At 41.9% G+C, this 18,964-nt stretch overlaps 1 protein-coding gene, 1 non-coding gene and 1 pseudogene across 5 annotated transcripts; 2 read left to right on the top strand and 1 right to left on the bottom strand.

Annotated features, from left to right (window-relative positions):
• Nucleotides 1–1,326: 1,326 nt before the first annotated feature.
• Nucleotides 1,327–1,839, bottom strand: LOC130038055 (60S ribosomal protein L24-like; annotated as a pseudogene).
• Nucleotides 1,840–8,459: 6,620 nt separating this feature from the next.
• Nucleotides 8,460–16,469, top strand: MAGED2 (MAGE family member D2). 4 transcript variants are annotated; one of them, XM_056129979.1, is made up of 13 exons: nucleotides 8,460–8,597; nucleotides 10,106–10,179; nucleotides 10,745–11,002; nucleotides 11,583–11,891; nucleotides 12,007–12,070; nucleotides 12,329–12,408; nucleotides 12,936–13,030; nucleotides 13,604–13,683; nucleotides 13,776–13,818; nucleotides 14,146–14,208; nucleotides 15,266–15,380; nucleotides 15,761–16,173; nucleotides 16,330–16,469. In XM_056129979.1, the coding sequence occupies exons 2-12, from the start codon at nucleotides 10,135–10,137 to the stop codon at nucleotides 16,163–16,165; spliced, it is 1,557 nt and encodes a 518-aa protein (XP_055985954.1). In that variant the 5' UTR covers nucleotides 8,460–8,597; nucleotides 10,106–10,134; the 3' UTR covers nucleotides 16,166–16,173; nucleotides 16,330–16,469. The 4 variants fall into 4 exon arrangements, with proteins under 4 accessions (XP_055985954.1, XP_055985952.1, XP_055985955.1 ...); XM_056129977.1 differs by having other exon boundaries at nucleotides 10,511–11,002; XM_056129980.1 differs by lacking the exon at nucleotides 8,460–8,597 and adding an exon at nucleotides 9,105–9,239.
• Nucleotides 14,971–15,094, top strand: LOC130038276 (small nucleolar RNA SNORA11). Its single transcript, XR_008794650.1, has one exon. It is a non-coding gene; the product is annotated as a small nucleolar RNA SNORA11 (small nucleolar RNA).
• Nucleotides 16,470–18,964: the final 2,495 nt, after the last annotated feature.

Below are 18,964 nucleotides of genomic sequence, written 5' to 3'. Positions count from 1 at the left end.
ACAAAGTTTCCTGTCAGAATTCTCATATGGAGAAGAATCTTAGCCAGAAGACTGTCCTACAAAATTGCAAGTAAATCTGCATCAGCAACCAATCCTTTTGCTTTGCTAGGAATAGATAACCATGGATTCTCAGGCAAATTCAGGGATTCTGTAGGAATAAAGCAAAAATTGAAAAAAAATAGAACAATTTGCCTCAGATAACATAAGGCATTTTGGAAACAAAGGGGAACTTTTAGGGGAAAATGATAATACTATCAACAAAAATACTTTCAAAAATTGGTAATACTACATATATATGTATATATATGTAGAGAGAGGGGAGAGAGAGACAGACTAACAACCACTCTCCTTATGGTGTGACCATTGTTTTCAGTCTTTATTCTAGGAGGTGCTATGTCCAGCTAAAATGAATACTCATAAATAGTTGCCAAAAATGCAGTAATAATTGAGAAAATAAAGACTCCTTAGAGATGGAAAATAATTTGCTGAATATTTAAAAGAAACAGTTTGTAAAGATGTACCATAGTACATATGGTACATCTACACAATGGAAAACTACGCAGACATTAGCAAGAATAAAGTCATGAAATTTGCTTATATATGGATGGACATGGAGAGTGCCATGCTGAGTGAAATTAATCAGGAGAGGGACAGATATAGAACGACTGCATTCATTTGTGGTATATGTATATATGGGAGAGAGAGAGAGAGAGAGAAAGAGAGAGAGAGAGAGAGAGAGACTATTATCCAAAGGTAGGGTAAACAGGGGCCAGGAAGAGGATTGGTCAATGGGATCAACAGACAATAATAGTTAGAAATGATCAATTTGGACAGGAACTGAGTGTTGAGAGTAGGTAAAGGTATACCTTTTGTTATTTGTATTGCAAATCATAATGCCCAAAAGGAAAGAGAGAGAGACACAGAAAAAGAGACAAAGATAGAATAAAAGTGCCTGCCATAAAGGCAGTAGGGCGTGGGAGTGGGGGCGATAAATTGGGTCCATTTTTGGTGGTAAATGTACACTGGTGAAGGGATGGCTGTTGGAACATTATATGACAGAAACGCAGTCATGAACAATTTTGTAACTGTGTATATCACTGTGATTCAATAAAAATAAGGTGGAGAGATTTACAATAAATAAATAAATAAATAAATAAATAAATAGATAAAAGAAACAATCTGGAAAAATCAAGATCAAGAACAGCTGGAAAACAGAGATGAAGAAATTTCCCAGATATATGGGTGAAAAAAGAAACACTAGGTGGTAAAGAAAATAATTAAAACATGAGATTAGTACACCAGGCTCAAAGTCTGAACTATTAGGAATTTTTATAGTTAGATGTTTATTTAAAATTTGTATTTGTCAACTTAGCGTTTCCCACCAACTCGGGGAGCAGAAATCTTCACAGGCTTCACAATCTTTTGCTTAGGGGCTGCCTTTGTGGGATCCTTAGCAGCAGCCATTGCTGTCTTTTTAGAGGCCTGCTTCGCTTTTTTTGATTTCTTGGCAGCCCTGGTAGCTTGTACCCGTTGAGCCTTTCTAACTTCAGGTTTCTGATTCCTCTTGGCCATTATATCAGCAAGAGATGCACCAGTGATGGCCCTTGGAACTTGACTGCCTGACGAGTTCTTTTCTTCTGAATTTCTTCGATTGTCCTTTTCTGTGCTTTCTTCTGTAGAAGACAGTCCGGTTTATTTGCTGAGGATTTCTCTTGGAAAGGAATGCAGATTCGCATTTTGCGTTAAGAAACTGGAAAATCTTTTCGTCGGTCCTGGCGTAGTGCTTTCCTGTCCGGGGTAGATCTTGTACCCGCTGAAACTGCACAGCTTGACCTTCATGGCTGCAGCTCCCAGTGAGGACGAAAGATGGCGAAGAGCTGAATTATTAGGAATTATTTGAGGATATAGTAGAGGCTAATTTTCCAAAGTTGAAAAGGTATCTGTAAAGCACATACTCAGAAGAGTGAAGCCAGGAAACAATGCATTTAATTTGAAAGATTTCCACAACAGCCCTTTACCGGTCCTACTTGCTTCTCCCTTTGTGGTTCTCCTTTCACCCCGCTAAGTAAATTTTCAGTGATCAGAGCGAGCAATACTTTAAAAGCCAAATCAGATTCTCTCCCACCTACACTCAAAATCTCCTTTGAATCCCACCATAAATGATGGCTATTTCAAATAGCCATATCCCAACACCAGGACCCCCATCTGCTATCAATTTTTTTTTGTTTTTGGGCCACATCCTGTGGTGCTCAGCATTTTTTCCTGTCTCTGTGCTCAAGGACTACTCTTGGCAGGCTTGTGAGACCACGTGGGATGCCAGGAATCAAACTTGGCTTTGCTATGTGCTCAGCAAGTGCCCTATCTTCTGAACTCTCTCAAGCCACTGTCCTCATTTTATATTACTTCCATATCTGCATTCCTTTACCATTTTAGCAACCTGGACATTTTTTGTTCTTCACAAATGAAAATGTGTGTGTGTGGAGAAACTCAAGCATGGTCCTGTTCCAGGGCCTTTTCACTGTTCTTTTAATCTCTAATGTGCCATTTCAGGTATCTACTTGGATAGCTCTCTCATCTTTAAGTTCTTTCCTCAACGCCACGTTTTCAGTATTTTTCATTGTTTTCTCTCACCTAAGTGCAGTAATCTTCCACTCTCAATGACATTTCCCTGACCTCTTACCTGATTTATTTTTTTCATAGTATTTATCACATTTAAGTTGTTATATGTTTTTATCCTTTATTCAATTATTTTCTCAATCCTTGACTAGTATATCAACTCCACTGGGGAAGGCATTGCTGTCTGTTATCTTTAGTACTGTGTCGTTAATCTCTAGACCATTTTTATGTCACAGAATTAACCAAGATCCAAAAAGGAAATTCAATTTTAAATATTGCAGAGGATTAGAAGTAAAAGTAAAGCAATGTGCATAAACAAAATTATTACTGCTTTACTAGGGAGTCAACAGGATATTGCCTACGTTTTTTAAACCAAGAAATTAATATATACATGTTAGCTGCACTTGTAATGGGAATCACCAGCAGAACTTCAAACAAAAATGTTAAAGGATTGCTTTTAGGGAGTGAGATAGAGATGAGGAGAATCAAGTGGGTACTACTGATTAATTTTTGTTTTGGGGGCCACACCTGGTAATACTGAGGGTTATTTCTGGCTCGGCACTCAGGAATTACTCCTTGCGGTACATGGGGGACCATAAGGTATACCGAGTATTGAACCCAGGCCAGCCCTGTGCAAGACATGCACCCTACCCACTGTACTATCTCTCCAGCCCTCTGGGGACTACTGATTTTAATGTTTTGGTCTTTGGGCCTTCCCCAGTAGTGTTCAGGGTTTACTTCTGACTTTGTGCTCAGGGATCACTCCTGAAGCTGCTCATATGCAAGACAAGTGCCTTACCTGTTGTATTATCTCGCTGGATCCAGGAAACGATTACTAATACATGATTTTTTGTACCTTTATATTTGTTGACATATACATATATTAATAGAAAATAGAGTTCTAAATATATGTTGATCTCACAACATCAAAATGGATATGTGGATATCGAGTTAGATTTGGCTCCACAGAAGAAAATCACATTAAAATGTGCTTTTGAAAAGGCATGGGGAAGATTCTTCTGAAACTTAGTCTTTTAGTATTTGGCAGATGGGGCTCAACTCCTCTCTCATTTGCAAGTTGTTTTGCCATTGACAAATTACTTTCATCAAAATTAGTTTTTATCTTTTGTAAAATGAAACTAATGCTCATAGAGTAGAAAAGTAAGTCCTTCAAGTGTGAGTGCCACATCTACAGGGGTGCCTAATACACAGTTGCTGCCTAGTTTCTATTGATGGCCCTAACTTGCCAAACAAGCACTAATTCCAAAAGTTCACAAGGAAAAGGTGGGGAGAAATCTTTCTTATGAAAGGTGGGTTGTAAAAGAATTTGTCTTTTCTCTTCTGTCTTCTGACCCCAGATCATAAAATACGTGTTTATGGAATTGTGTTATGAAAGCGGTGGCACTGAAAAGGGCCTGGAGAAATTTAGCTTTGAACATCTTTGGGAACACCTTTCTGATAGACTTGATTGATATTTTGCTTAAATCCACAGAATCCATTACTTCTTAAGATTCTGAATGTAATCCTCTAAAATCCCCCAGGATTCCAAAAGCCAAAACTGAGACTTACAATGGTAAGACTAGAATTTCAAGTTGCAGAGGCTGTAACAGAGGATAAAATTAGCAGAGTGTGCTCCATGAAGGAAGAATGCTGCTTAAGCAAGAGAAGGTAGAACACATCTGGTGATAGATAGGGTTTTGTTTCAGTGGACTATTAGTCACTACTCAGAAATTGAGCAACAAAAAAAGGCTCTAAATCAGTTAGGGTCACTATCATTTTCACAGTTTTTATTCTAGGAGGTGCTATGTCCAGCAAAAAACTCAGTTTTTCCTTTACAAGAAGGAAGAAGAGGAGAATGGATAGCAAGATGGGCAGGTAGTAATTGATGCCATAAATGTTACTGAAAATATTACCTTTGTGGTTACCAAAAATCACACTATGACCTAACTGTTAAGATACCTAGATAATTTTTAGAACTTCTCTTGGCAGCTATCCACATCATTGACCCTTTACTCTTTTTGGAGATGGGGCTAGGACCTCCTGCATACAGAGGTGCTCTAACCCATTGAATTATCTTTCTTGCTCTGACCTTTTACCCTTTTGCAAAGTTATCTTCCCAGCAACAGTACTTTATACTGATTTTCTCCCTATCTCTCTCATAGCTTCTCTTTCTACATGTATGCTACAGATACTTGCTGGTCTCTAGAAATCTTCCCTAGATTCTGTTTTTTCAAAAGATGCAAATTCTTCCAATTTTTTTTCTTTTTGGATCATACCCAGCAATGCACAGGGGTTACTCCTGGCTCTGAGCGCAGGAATTACTCCTGGAGGTGCTCGGAGGACCATATGGGATGCTGGGAATCGAACCCAGGATGGCTGCGTGTAAGGCCCGACCCACTGTGCTGTCACTCCAGCCCCCAACCCCAAGACTCTTAAACTAGTTTATTTTCAGCTTATGTCAACTGTGAATTACAAGGACGGAATGTGCATGAGTGGGGGTAAAGGGGGATGATGGGGAGGGGCATCCTGACGGGACACACTGAGGGCTTGTCAGGGCCAGAGAGACGGTCCAGCGGGGAGGGAACTTGCCTTGAATGTGGCCAACCTGGGTTCCACACTCAGCATTGCAGAGGGCTCCCCACCCCCGCAATTTCAGGTGTGGTCCCTGAGTGCAGAGCCAGGAGGAAGCCCTAGATGCCACGGGGTGTGGCCTCCAGGAACGCAATAAGGAGAAGGCTGAGTCACCAATGCAGGAACTCGCTCAGGTGTGCCTCAGCCTGGTCTGGAGCGATAGCACAGCGGTAGGGCGGTTGCCTTGTGCTCGGCCCTTCGAAGCCGGGTTCGGTTCCTCTGCCCCTCTCGGAGAGCCCAGCAAGCTGCAGAGAGTGTCTCGCTGGGCTCCCCGGGACGTGTTCGACATTCCAAACACAACAACAAGTCTCACAATGGAGACATTACTGGGCCCACTCGAGTGGATCAATGAACAATGGGAGGACAGTGCAGTGCTACAGTGAAAATTCTTCCAATGGGTTCTTGCCCTTTACCATTAACTATAACTGCTAGACACAGTGACAACAAAATGACTTGTATGACTGTTATATCAATAGTCTCAGTCTATAACTCTTTCCTGAACTTCAGACATGTATTCAACTATTCGTGGAATAGTTCCACTTTATATTCCACAGATACTTTGAAATCAGTACTCGATTGATTCGTTTCCCTTCAATTAATATTTCATATTTCAGTGAAAGGGGTTGCTATTCATTTACTCTATGCCTAAAATGAGATGCCCAAATTCGCTTTGACACTTTTGTAATTCTCACCCCTTCCATAATTCTCAATGAGTTAATAAATTCTGTCATTTTTTTTTTTTTGCTTTTTGGGTCACACCCAGTGATGCACAGGAGTTACTCCTGGCTCTGCACTCAGGAATCACTTCTGGCGGTGCTTGAGGGACCATATGGGATGCTGGGAATCCAACCCGGGTTTGCTACATGCAAGGCAAATGCCCTACCCACTATGCTATCACTCCAGCCCTTGGGTTGTTGTTTTTTAATGTTTCCTTAATTCAGTCATATCTCACTATCTCCACTGCTACCACTTTAGGCCAAAGGACAGTCACTGCTTACCTGGATGATTATTCTTCTTAGGAGATAGCTAATCCACACTCCACATGGATTAGACAAAAGATGTTCTTTTTTTTCCCTTCTAAACACATTATTTATTTATTTATTTATTTATTTTTTATTAGTGAAACACCATGAGGTACAGTTGTAGGCTTACAAGTTGTTGTGCTTGGGTTTCAGTTATACAATGATCGAGTACCCATCCCACCACCAGTGCCCATTCTAAACCCCCATCATTACCAGTATCCCTCCCACTCCCCCATACCCCATCCCCCCCTGCCTCTGTGGCAGGGCTCTCCCTTTTGTTCTAAAAAGATGTTCTTTCAAGGTGCTTTCACTGCACACAGCTGACCTGTATCCCTGGCACCACATACTCTCTATCAAACTCTATGATGCAAGTGATCCCTGAGCACGGATCCAAAAGTAAGCCTGGACACAGTCCAGTGTGGCCCCCAAACAAAAAACCAAACCACCAAAACCCACATACTTGGGCTGGAGAAAGAGAAGAGGAGGTAATGTGCTTGCTTTGTATGTGACTAACTGGTTCGATCCCCAGCACAATCAAGCAAAAATAAAATAATTTAAAACACTTATCTATGTCACATATAAGCTTAGAACTGTTTAATAATTACTCAGTGTTCTCAAGGTTAAGATCAAAGTCCTTATCTTGGCATCCAAGGTTTTTCATGATTTAGATGGAATGGGAATTTGGAGCACTAGAACTAGAAGAAAAGGAAGGACTGTAAAAAGTGTAAACTAAAGCTGTATAAAAAGAGAAGAGGACTTAAGAGGCAAGAGAGTGTTGAGCTGATGTCTCACTAGCTGGAAGAATCACTGATTCAGAGAAAAGGAAGAGGAAAAAGAATACAAATCTACCTTCAATATTTGTGTATGAGTGTTTTGAATTATCGATAGGACACAGGGATTCATTATATTTTATTTGCTTAATAAAGAAAAAAGTGACCTCAAGAAACAGATTTGTGACCACGTGAATGAATTTTGAAAGTAGAAAAACTACTGAAGATATTTCTGTAACTGACCATTGTGTTAAGTTTTACTATGTTTTCTAATATTTTTCAGTTGATGCTCTTGAGTTTTCTCATTATGCTTTCATACTTTAGAGTTAATGAAATTTTTGTCTACTTTCTACTACTTATACATCTTGTTTTGGTTTTTTATAGATCCAATATCTTATGTGAATTTATATTATTATAAAAGTGCCATTTCAAAGCAGTGGAATAGGGAATGGATTAATTTACACATTGGATAGGATAAGAAACTAATAGTTTGGAAAACAAGTTGAATTCTAAAATAACAATTTTTAAAAATAATTAAACATCTATATGTAAAAATGAAATAAACGGTCTTGGTAAATGAAATGATATTGCAATAAAAGTGTGGAAAGCATCTCTAATAATGATGAGAACTTAGTCATGATAAACCTTGATATATTTCACTACACAATAATTAAATCATGTGCAGTAATAATACCGTACACAATGCAAACTATTTGCAATTTTTACAACATAAATTTATAAGACAACATGGTTGGGAATGCTATTCCATATACCTTTTGAAAATAAGTTGATTGATTTTAAATTGAAAAGGGAATAGTTTCTGTAGTATTTGAATTAGCAAAAAACAGGTACCATAACAACATAAAGACCATTACAGATACAAGAATATTTTATTACAGATACAAGAATATTTACTATTACAGCATTGTAATAGTAAACGTGGTTGAAAATAACTGTCATGTATCCTGGACTGGTTAAATATGTTACAGGGCAGCTATAAATGAAAAAGTCATGCATTACTTTGAAAGTACACTACATAAAGATTTTTAGAATATATATCTGGGGAAGGGAAGAGTGATGTCACAGAAAAGCAGGCATAGTGTACCATTTCTGGGGAGAAAAGTCAAATAATTAATATTTAAATTGAAGACGATTTGGAAGAATGAATAAAAAACTATTAAGATCATTTATATGGGATTAGGTAAGGGTGGCCTTTCATTTATATGTTACATATTTCTTCATATTTAAATGTTCCCAAAACAACACTACCTTTGTAATTATAAAAAAGATAATTTAAATGAATGAATCGCTTTGAATGGGCTGTTTTTAGTTGGAAAGGTTTCAGACTGAGCCTGATACAGAGGCATGAACACTGGCTTTGGCGTCAGAGAGCCCTGAGCTGGGCCTCATTGCCCCACCCCCGAGGAAGAAGAAGGGGGGTTGGCAGGGGGCTGCGGAAAGGGGCTGGACTGGGCTGGCTGCAGCTCTATTCCAGGAGGCTGAGACTTCCAGGAGGACTGGGAGAAGGCAGACGCATTCCAGACTCATTCAAAGACAGGTGAGGGGTGCTGAGATTAAAGTTTCTTGGCAGGTAGGTTCCAGCCCCCTTGAGTCTATAGCTAGGCAGGTGGGAAATTCTTCTCGGCACTACTGCAGCTGTGGAGAAGTCACCCAGAATGGGATGTACGCTGGGAGAACAGATAAGAGTTTTAGGCTAGTATATAGTATAAACTTAGGAAGCAAAAATCTAATGTAGGGCACGGGGAGATAAAAGGGGAATGGGGGGTTTCACTGAGAAACAGGGAATATGATGGGGTGGGGGAATGATAAAATTAAGGGGAAGCGAAAATCCAGAGATCAAAATAGGGAGTGAGAAGGGTTAAAGAATATTGTGTGTGTGGAGGGGGGGAGTGCATGGCAACAGAGAGGAGGATGTAAGGAACTGGAATAGGGACTTCTGTATGGTAAAAGAGAAATACGAAGAGAGTAGAGAGCGAGGCAGCGGCAATACGGAGGATGGGGGGGGGATAAGGAATGAGCAGTTGGGAGCGGGGGATGGGCAGAATGGCTGGGACGGAGGCCCCCCTAGGGAGGCGGAAAGAGGCGGGACCACTTCCGGCCTGAATGGGGGTAGGGCAGTCTCACAGTTTCGGAGGGTCTTGGAGAGAGTGGACGAGCTTGGGAATTCCAGGAGGACGAGGTGAGCAGCTCGGCCCAGCTCGGAACTGGGTAGGGGTCGGCCCCACCCTCTGGATCTGGAAAAAAAATCTTCCATGAAGACCGGATTGTACCGGATCTATCCGGCTGGGAGGGAGGAGACTGGTCCGTTTGGTTGGGCCCAAGATGGAATAACTAGCTCAATACTGATTTGAGGAGGGGGTATATCGGAGGAATGGTAAAACGTTCTAGGCAATTCGCCTGTTTGGCGGGGGGTGTGTTATGAGACAGGGCGGTACTGGGCTTTACATAGTGGAATTAATAAGGTGGGTGTGAGTAGGGGAGGGGCCTTGACTACGAGTGATGTCTATTTGAGCAGGAGATTTCTTGGGGAGGGGGCGGGACGGAATGGTACTGCGGACCTGGAGTGGGGCGTGTGTATTGGGAAGGGCGCTGAACTGAGAGCGTCACTAATGCGCATGCGCATTACGGATCGCTAGAAAGGGGCGTGTAGCGAAGAGCCCTTACTGAGACGCGCCCGCAAATGAATGCGCATGTGCACCGTAGACTTCAAAGAAAGGGCTTGTGCTAGGGAAGCAGGCGGGGCTCTTAAGAGTCGTACTGGATACGCGCATGCGTACAGTTAACCTGCGGTTTTAGAGGGGGGTGCTTTTGGAAAAGGGGCGGGGTACTCAGCTGCCGCGCTGGCATTTCATCCTGGAGACAAGGGAGGGTGCGGCTGCTGAGAACTGAGAACTAGATGCCCAGGATTACTGAATTTGAAAACTGAATCAGTGGGTGTGGGGGAGGGGAGGGGATTGTGGACCTAGAGTGGAGATCAGTCTTTAGACAGAATAGGCGAGTGGACGTTACTTGGGCTTTCTGTAACCCGGATCTTCTCTCCTTCAGGCTTAGTTTTTGACCGGTTAACTTGAGACATGTCTGAAGCAAGTGAGAGTGGTACGGATGCAACCTGCTTCCAGGTAAGACCTTAGCTTCTTTTTCTTCTCCACTCCCTGTTGTTGCCCCAAATTCCTCGGCCATTAACTCCAACCCTTAACCTCCACTCACTTTGCTACCTGGATCTGTCTCCCATTAGAGGGTGGGAGGAAGAGAAACAGGAATGGGAGAAGAGAAGGAGGAAGGAGGATGGGAGTGCAAACTTTCACTCCATGCCCAAAGAAAGGGAAACCTTTACTGGACTTAGTGAGAGCACACTGCAAGGTTAGAGAAGTAAAATGCTAGAATTTTGGTGTACTTTGCTTACTTGGTTGTGGGGAGATGGTCCATCAGATTCTGTGCTTCCTGTTGTAGACTAAAGCATCAGAAAAGGTCAGTGACTTAAAGATGAAGACCACGTTGTCAGCAACCCAGAACTTAGAGGTCTCAAAGACAACAAAGACCTCAAAGGCAGCTGAGGCCTCAGAGGTCATGAAGGTGTTAAATGCTGCAGGGGTCTCAAAAGTCACAGAGGTCTCAAAGGCCACAGAGGCTCAGAAGGTAGCTGCCACTCAGGCCTCACCTACCACTAAGCTGACTGATACCCAGGTTCTGGCAGCTGAAAAGAAGAGTCCAGCAGCTGATACCAAAACACAGAATGCTGACCCAAAGGCTGTGAAAATGCCTGTCACTAAGACCAAAAAGGACAACTGTGTGACTGATAAAAAGGTCAATACAAAGACCTTGGAAACTGAGGCAACTGCTGCTCAGGCTCTAGCTAATGAATCTGAACCTGAGGGTGCAGCAGTTCAGACTCAGGAGACTCTGGACACTCGGCCCAAAGTCAAGGCCAAGAAAGCCCGAAAGGTAAGACTTTGTAATCACTACCCTTACCTTTCCACTCCTCAGATGGTTCATTTGTTATGCAGATATCTGCATTCTCTGTGCTCATCAAAGACATGAGGGATATTTAAAAAATGTGGTATAATGTTTGTCTTTAGATTGTTCACAGACCAATGAGACAAATATGTGGATGTAATTCGAATGTAATATAGTTTATATTTACATAGGAGTGACCATGTGTTGGGTATTGAACTAGGTATATTTTCACATGTTATTTCGTTAAATCCTGAAAGGAAAGCAGTTTTTATAGAAGGAAGTTGAGTTCCACACAGGTGGAGTGACTTGCCCAAGGAGATACTAATGAAATCCAGTGGTGAACATAGGAAGAGCTGGAATGAGGCCAAGCAGTTGGGTTGCTTCTGACCTGGTAGGGAGATGAAACTAAGGATGCTTAGAAGCCCATCAAAGATTAACCTAAGACATAGTATAGTCACTGTATGGTGAGTCAGATTTCCTACAGGAGTGACTTCCTTGAAGAGATAGGGTCTTATATGGAAGGGAAATCTATTTCATTTGGTGATGTTCTGCTTCTCTGATGGTGCAGGTGAAACATCTGGATGGGGAAGAGGATGGCAATAGTGATCAGAGTCAGGCTTCTGGAGCCACAGGTGGTCGAAGGATCTCAAAGGCCCTAATGGCCTCAATGGCCCGTAGGGCTTCAAGGGGCCCCATAGCCTTTTGGGCTCGCAGGGCATCAAGGACTCGATTGGCTGCTTGGGCCCGGAGAGCTTTGCTATCCCTTAGGTCACCTAAGGCCCGCAGGGGCAAGGCTCGCCGCAGAGCTGCCAAGCTCCAGTCAGCCCAAGAGCCTGAAGCATCACCACCTCGGGATGTGGCCCTTTTGCAAGGGAGGGTAAGAAACCTATCTACTGCAGTTTTCCTATTCACTGCCTTGTCTGTCCACTGTGCTACTATTTTTACAATTCTTATTCAAATATATATTTTTTCTGTATTTTATATTCTCCCAGGCAAATGATTTGGTGAAGTACCTACTAATTAAAGACCAGACAAAGATTCCCATCAAGCGTTCAGGTAGAGTCCTCCTAAACCTCCTTACCCCAAATTGCCCTCCATTGACTTCTTCCCACCATGTACTGGGGGAACTCCTTGCTCTTATGTTCCCATTTCTGTCCCTCAAAGTCCTAATTTGGCAGTGCTAGGATCTCTCTTCATTAGCTAAGAACCTGTTTATGCTACCCACAACAGGGTTGGCAAAGGGTCTGTAGCTTGGGTATGGGGACTACCTGGCTTCACTTCAGCCCAGGCACTCCCAACCCTCTCCCCTTGCAGACATGCTGAAGGACATCATCAAAGAATACACTGATGTGTATCCTGAAATCATTGAACGAGCAGGCTATACCTTGGAGAAGGTGAAGGGGCAGTTCTGGGGGATGGGCACACTGGGAAAACATTGATTTCAATGAAGGTGTACATTTCCCTTCTGGAGGGGACCATGGGCACTCACTGTTTCATCCAGTCACTATGTTCATGGGCAGACAGTGGCTTAGGGAAGAGTATTGTCTAGCTAAGGATCACACATCAAGTCAGTAGTAGGGGTATGACTAGGACCCAGGACACCGTAGTCTTATTTTTTGTTTGCTGCTGGACACATCTTGTAATGTATTTCAGGATCTTGCATATCTGTACATGTACTTTGTCTCTCTGATTTGTACTAATTACAGAGATGATGCTGAAAACAGTGGTATATTTATTGCCTGTTTACTGTGTTATGGTGTGCTGGCTACCTAGCTAAATGCTCTATGTGCATTAACTCACTGATCTCTTTCTCTTACACACACACAAACACAGACATGCACACCTGTAGTTACATGGGTAGTTCTGGGATACACTGGAAGCTGAATTTTGTTATTTCACAAACTCTTCTCCCCATCCACAGGTATTTGGCATCCAATTGAAGGAAATTGATAAGAATGACCACTTGTATATTCTCCTCAGTACTTTAGAGCCCACTGACGCAGGCATACTGGGAACGTAAGCTGGGAAAGGTCTGGGATGGAGCCGACTAATGATTTTGTCCTTGGTAGTACTCTACCTGTTTTCTCTCCTCACATCTCCTTGGGGTTTTGAAAAAATGGGGCCGAAAAATTCCCTTTACTAGTGCCCACACTTGCTTGTATTCCTGTATACCGTAGTGCTGTCTCATTATGATTGACTGAAGCTTGTAGAAACATACTGCTCTTCTTACTGAGTGTCTAGTTTGGCTTTAGAAGAATGGTTCTCACAGGAAGATTTCTTGGTATAGGTGGATAATTATGCTCCAAGGGAAGAAGTATCAGTGGGACTGTGTGTAGCATTCTGGGGGTTGAAGAGTCATAGAGAAAGAGGAGGCTCATATTGATAGTGCCTGGATTGTATCAGGATAACAGACATTCTTCCCTTCTTTTAGCAACTTGGGGAAGAGATAATGTGGTTTTCCCTTTTTACTAACAAGAGACAGGCTTAATAGTATAGGTACCTTGCCCTAGGTTCTTAATGAACAGTATAGTATGTATTTTTGTAATTGAACGCTGGACAGAAAACTCACTCTCCTGTTAACTCTCTTAGGACCAAGGATTCACCAAAGCTGGGTCTCCTTATGGTGCTTCTTAGCATCATCTTCATGAATGGAAACCGCTCTAGTGAGGGTAAGTGGCTGGACATGAATCTGAATGAATGACCATGTCAGATTTCATGTGTTCATTTTCTGTCCCTGTGTCTTTTTTGCCTCCCCTTGCAGCTGTCATCTGGGAAGTGCTGCGCAAACTGGGGCTGCGTCCTGGGTATGATTTGGCTCTTTCAGCGTTTGCTGTCCATGTTGTCCTTTGGCAAGAGAGGAGGATCCTGGAATTTCATCAGCCTAGTGGTCTGGTGGAACTGAAAGTGTGGTTTTTGGGCTGTATGAGGAGCTGTTGGACTAATAGAGGGTCTGACTTGGGTGGGTGGGGAAATGGTCCTGAACTCTGTTTCTTTTCTCACTATCTTTATGCTGCTTTTCTCTTGCACTACAACCCTCTTGCATAATGGAAATGCCTTTGTTTGTAGCTGGGAAGTGCCACTGCCATGAGTACATGTTTGTGTATATGAATTTATTTTCCCCCTGTTGTCAGGATACATCACTCGCTTTTTGGGGATGTGAAAAAACTCATCACTGATGAATTTGTGAAGCAGAAGTAAGTGTTCAGTGTTAGTATGTTGTATGCATTTTGCTTATTTTAGAACCAAGTGATAAAGCTATGATGCGTGTGTATGCACATATACATATATATGTGTATGCTAATGGTAATTAGTCTTGAGGCAGTGATAGGGAAAGTGAAAGTACATTTCCACATGTATTCTCACGCTTCTCTCTGGAAAATTTTACAAAGGAGGCATTATTATCATTAGCATTATACATGTGAAGAAATTGAGACTTAGAGAGGTGAAGGCATTTACATAGGGTTGCACATAAGTGAACGGAAGAGTTGTGTTTAAATCTTGGCCCTAGTGCCTTGATTCTTCTTACTATGCTAACCAGAGCTTTGCAGAAATTAACTTACGTAAAGAAAAGCTGTAGAATGTTAGCTTCAGGCACTCATGTGTTGTGATGGGGACTTGTACATCTCAGTTTATTTTCATAACTTTCAGGTAGATAGGCGCTATTATTTCATTCAGAGAATTGGGGCTTAGAGTGGGAGTCTTAGATCAGCCCAGTTGTTAGGAGCATTAGTTGTTATGTTCTTATAGCACTCGTATTTTTGTTAGGGGTATATGTGTACCCATAGGTGTACTGATGTTCATGTGGACACATGCACATATACATATGTGTGTGTTCACACACCATCTAGGGTACACATAGTGTACACTTCTCTTGGTTTACTATTTCCTCTCTTGACAGTCATTTTCACTTGTGAACTATCTCAGGGGTTAACCAGGCCTTGACAAAACCCTGTGGTGGAGTATTCTCAGAGAAGAGGTCTGAAATGTTGCCTTTATTTACGACAAATCCAACATAAATCTGAGTTCATTGACAAGGGGCACAAAACTTGTGGCCATCATATGTAAAAGTACCCTATACATGTCTTCCTTGTACCTCCATATGACTTCTGGGCATAACCTACTGGACAGTGCTTGGTATTGGTAGAAAGGCTATAGTAGTTGGGGATGGTTGTTACCTAGAGTCTGTGCAGTCCATACATGGGTGGGTCGTGGGTTGTGTCAGATATGGAAGTTTAAACTTCTCTTTCCAAGGTACTTGGACTATGCCAGAGTCCCTAATAGCAATCCTCCTGAGTATGAGTTCTTCTGGGGCCTGCGCTCCTACTATGAGACAAGCAAGATGAAAGTCCTCAAGTTTGCCTGTAAGGTAATTACAGAGCTGTTCATGCTAGGCATGTCAAGAGCATGGGTTTGCCCCTGGCTGGGATGGCTGTGTGCAAAGCAGCTTGAAGCTGATATCTGAACATTATGAAACTTATGTTAATGTATCAAATGTTTTATCTCAATCACTTAATCCTTAAAACTAACATATCATTGCCCTACTAGATGAGACAATCGGGTTCAAAGAAGTTGTTAATGACAAGAAAGTCATAGAACTTGTACATGTCAGATCAGGGATGAAATATTGAGTGCATTATTTCTAATATAACATTATTTATATTGGTCTAAGTATGTTGCATGATGCCTAACATACAATATGGACTCAGTCTAATTCTGCCCTTCTGATGCTAGTTGTTTCTGTTTTAGGTACAAAAGAAGGATCCCAAGGAATGGGCAGCTCAGTACCGGGAGGCAATGGAAGCAGATATGAAGGCTGCAGCCGAGGCTGCAGCTGAAGCCAAGGCAAGGGCTGAGATTAGAGCACAGATGGGCATTGGGCTTGGTTCTGAGAATGCTGCTGGACCCTGCAATTGGGATGAAGCTGATATTGGACCATGGGCCAAATCTCGGATCCAGGCAGGAGCTGAAGCTAAAGCCAAAGCCCAGGAGAGTGCAGAGGCCAGTGCTGGTGCCAGTGTTAGTCCCAATGGCGGCTTTACTGCCAACACAAGCCTCACTGCCACTCTCACTTTGGGGCTCTTTTCAGGCCTTGGTGGAGCTGGTGAGAGCACCAGTGGCAGCTCTGGTGCCTGTGGTTTCTCCTACAAGTGAGATTTCAGGTATCTGCTTAATTAGACAGGGGAGCTAAGTTTGGGAATGGGATGGGTTGGAGGGCAGGCAATGTGATAAGTTTGGGAGACATTGCTTTTGTATTTTATTTCTTCCTGTTCAGTAGATAATAATTGACTTTGATTTTCTTTTACTTGTGTTTACAGATATTGCTAATCTCAGGAGTCTTTCTCTTCAAGCCAGGGTGCGTCTTCTGAAATTTACTCAACATAGCATCCTAGGCAGCCACTATTAATCAACTGAAGTTCACATTCTATTCTACATTAAATCTATTTACCATTTCTGAGTTTTTTGTTTTTCTTTTTGTATGGGCTTTCAAATTTTGGTATCAGTTTTGAAAGTGAATGGGAAAATTTTTACCACAGTCTATGCTTAGTTTGAGCTATTTGTTGGATTTAGAGAAATGAGATTGACACGTCTGACTTGGAGAGGTGGAACTGCATTTCTAGCCTGCCAGTAGGAATGATTGCAGAGGGGTGAGGAATCATGAGACTACTACAGCCATAGAGGGCATATTTTGGAAACAGACCCTGAGGTGAGAAAATCTGGGGCATTAAGCAGAGCAGAAGTAAAAGAGGGCTGATGTAGAAGGGGCTGGAATACAAACACCCATATACATATAAATATATGTGTGTGTGTGTGTGTGTGTGTGTGTGTGTGTGTGTGTATTCCTTTTAAGAAATTTGGGTTGGACAGGAGGGGAGCTAAAGGAAGATATAGGAACATGAGAGATTTTTTTAATGGGAAAGACAGTCAAACGGGGAAATTGAAGATTGACACATGTATTTATTCCCAGACAGGGTAGAAATCCTGAGATAAAGGACTAGCCATTAAGGACTTGAAGATGGGACTATAGAAGGATCCAGCCTGTGGGGGCCCTAATAGAGCATGGACCCCAGGGTTTGAGGTGTATGTTATGGGGAGAAATCCCTTCCTCATATCAAGGTGCTAAGTAATTTTGTTTCTTTGCCTGGTTCAGCTGTGTTTAGGGCTTACTACTGATTCTGCACTCAAAGATCACTCCTGCTGGGCGTGGGGGACCATATGGGGTTCCAGAGATTGAGCTGAGCCCTAGCTCAACTTTGCAAGAGAAGCACCTTATCCACTGTACTCTCTGACCCCCACAAATTAATTTTTTGGCCACATTCAGTTGTGCTCAGGGCTTATTCATGACTCTGCCTTCACAGATCACTCTTGTTAGACTCAGGTGACATTATGGAGTTCTGGGGATTTAATCCAGGTTGGTTGAATCTCCTTACACTCTGTACTATCTCTTTAGCCCTTCAGTAATCTTGGTGTAGAAATCAACATGTCAGTTTATTTCAAGGTTTTTGTCTGTTATTTATGGGTGTATTAAAAAAAGAGTGCTGCTGGAGGGATAGTACAACAGGTAGGATGTGTGCCTTGCACACAGCCAACCCCGGTTCATCCAATATGGCCCTCCAGCACTGTCAGGAGTCATTTACAAGTGTAGAATCAGGGAGTTACACCTGAGCATTTCTGGGTATAGCTCAAAAGCAAAGAATTTTTCTAGAAAAAAAAGAAAAAAGGCAATTAGTGTGGAATTGTATGTTTGCTACTAAGTCCCCAATGCTTGACACATGCAATTAGTGATAGAATGAAAACCCAGGTAGCTTTAGGAAAGAAGAGAATAAAACATGAGATGTGAAAGATTGGATTGTGACTGGGAAATGCAGGGGGTTATAGGTAGGAATTTCACTGAAGTCTACAAGAAGGACAGAATGGTGAGTGAACATCCTATATGTCTAGCAGTGTTCTAGATATTTGGGAAAGGCTGCTAAGGGATATAGAAAATGAGGGTCTAATCAAATAGCCAATGAGATTATTATAATTATGAAGTCAGCAAACATATTTGGGTGACGATAAGTTTCAAGGAGTTAATGGTTCCTGGAGATGAGTGCCAATGACCCAATAAGCCAGGGTGCTGGTTTTGTTATCCAGACAGAGTGAAATCACCCATAGGAGTTAGTAGAGAAGTACAATGAGCAAGTTGACAAAGTGCCTTCCTGTGAAGACATGCTGTCAGCTACACTACTTAATGAAGCAGATAAAAAAGGCAGATATTTATCTTTGTCCTGATCTTGGTAGCATTTCCCTGTACTGTCTTTCCAGGAAGCCCTAACCATCTAATCCTCACATTACCAGATCACTGGGGAATCCCTAAATCACTGAGTCAACAAAATTCTAGTGATGTTTGCCTCTCCTCTTGTGTTAACTCTAAAAGTATTAAAACAACAGTAATTGCTTGGTAACAATATTTAAAAAAGGCAGAAAGACAAAAAAATTTAAAAAGAAAAAAGACAAAACACCATCATAGCGAGGCAATTTTTTTCCTGTGACTGAACTGAGACTTTTTTTATTACTGAGGTTTTTGCATTGATTCCATAGGTCGTGGTCTCAGAGTACTGGGAGAATTAGATAAGGTGAAGGGCACTTTAAGTGTAGGAAGAACTTTGGTGAGTTGGTACAATTTTCAGGGCCACTGAAATTCCCAAGTGATACCCAACTGAATAGAGAACTGATATGGGATGGTGGGAATATATAGGAACTTGAGAGCTGTAATTCTAATAAAAAATGACTTAAGGGCCCTGAGTGATAATACAGTAGGTAGAGTATTTTCCTTACCCATGGCTAACCCAGGCTTGATTCTAGGCATGCTGAATAGTGACACTTGAAAACATAGCTAGGAATAAGATAAAACCAAATTTAGTTCAAAGTGCCAAATAAGGGTAAATCAAAGTAATGAGAATTCTGCCCTTT

This window comes from Sorex fumeus, unplaced genomic scaffold, assembly GCF_029834395.1.
Source record: "Sorex fumeus unplaced genomic scaffold, SorFum_2.1 ptg000073l, whole genome shotgun sequence".
In the NCBI taxonomy this organism is placed as follows: Eukaryota; Metazoa; Chordata; class Mammalia; order Eulipotyphla; family Soricidae; genus Sorex; species Sorex fumeus.
The sequence above is the reverse complement of the archived record's forward strand: the minus strand, read 5'-3'. Positions and strand labels throughout refer to the sequence as shown.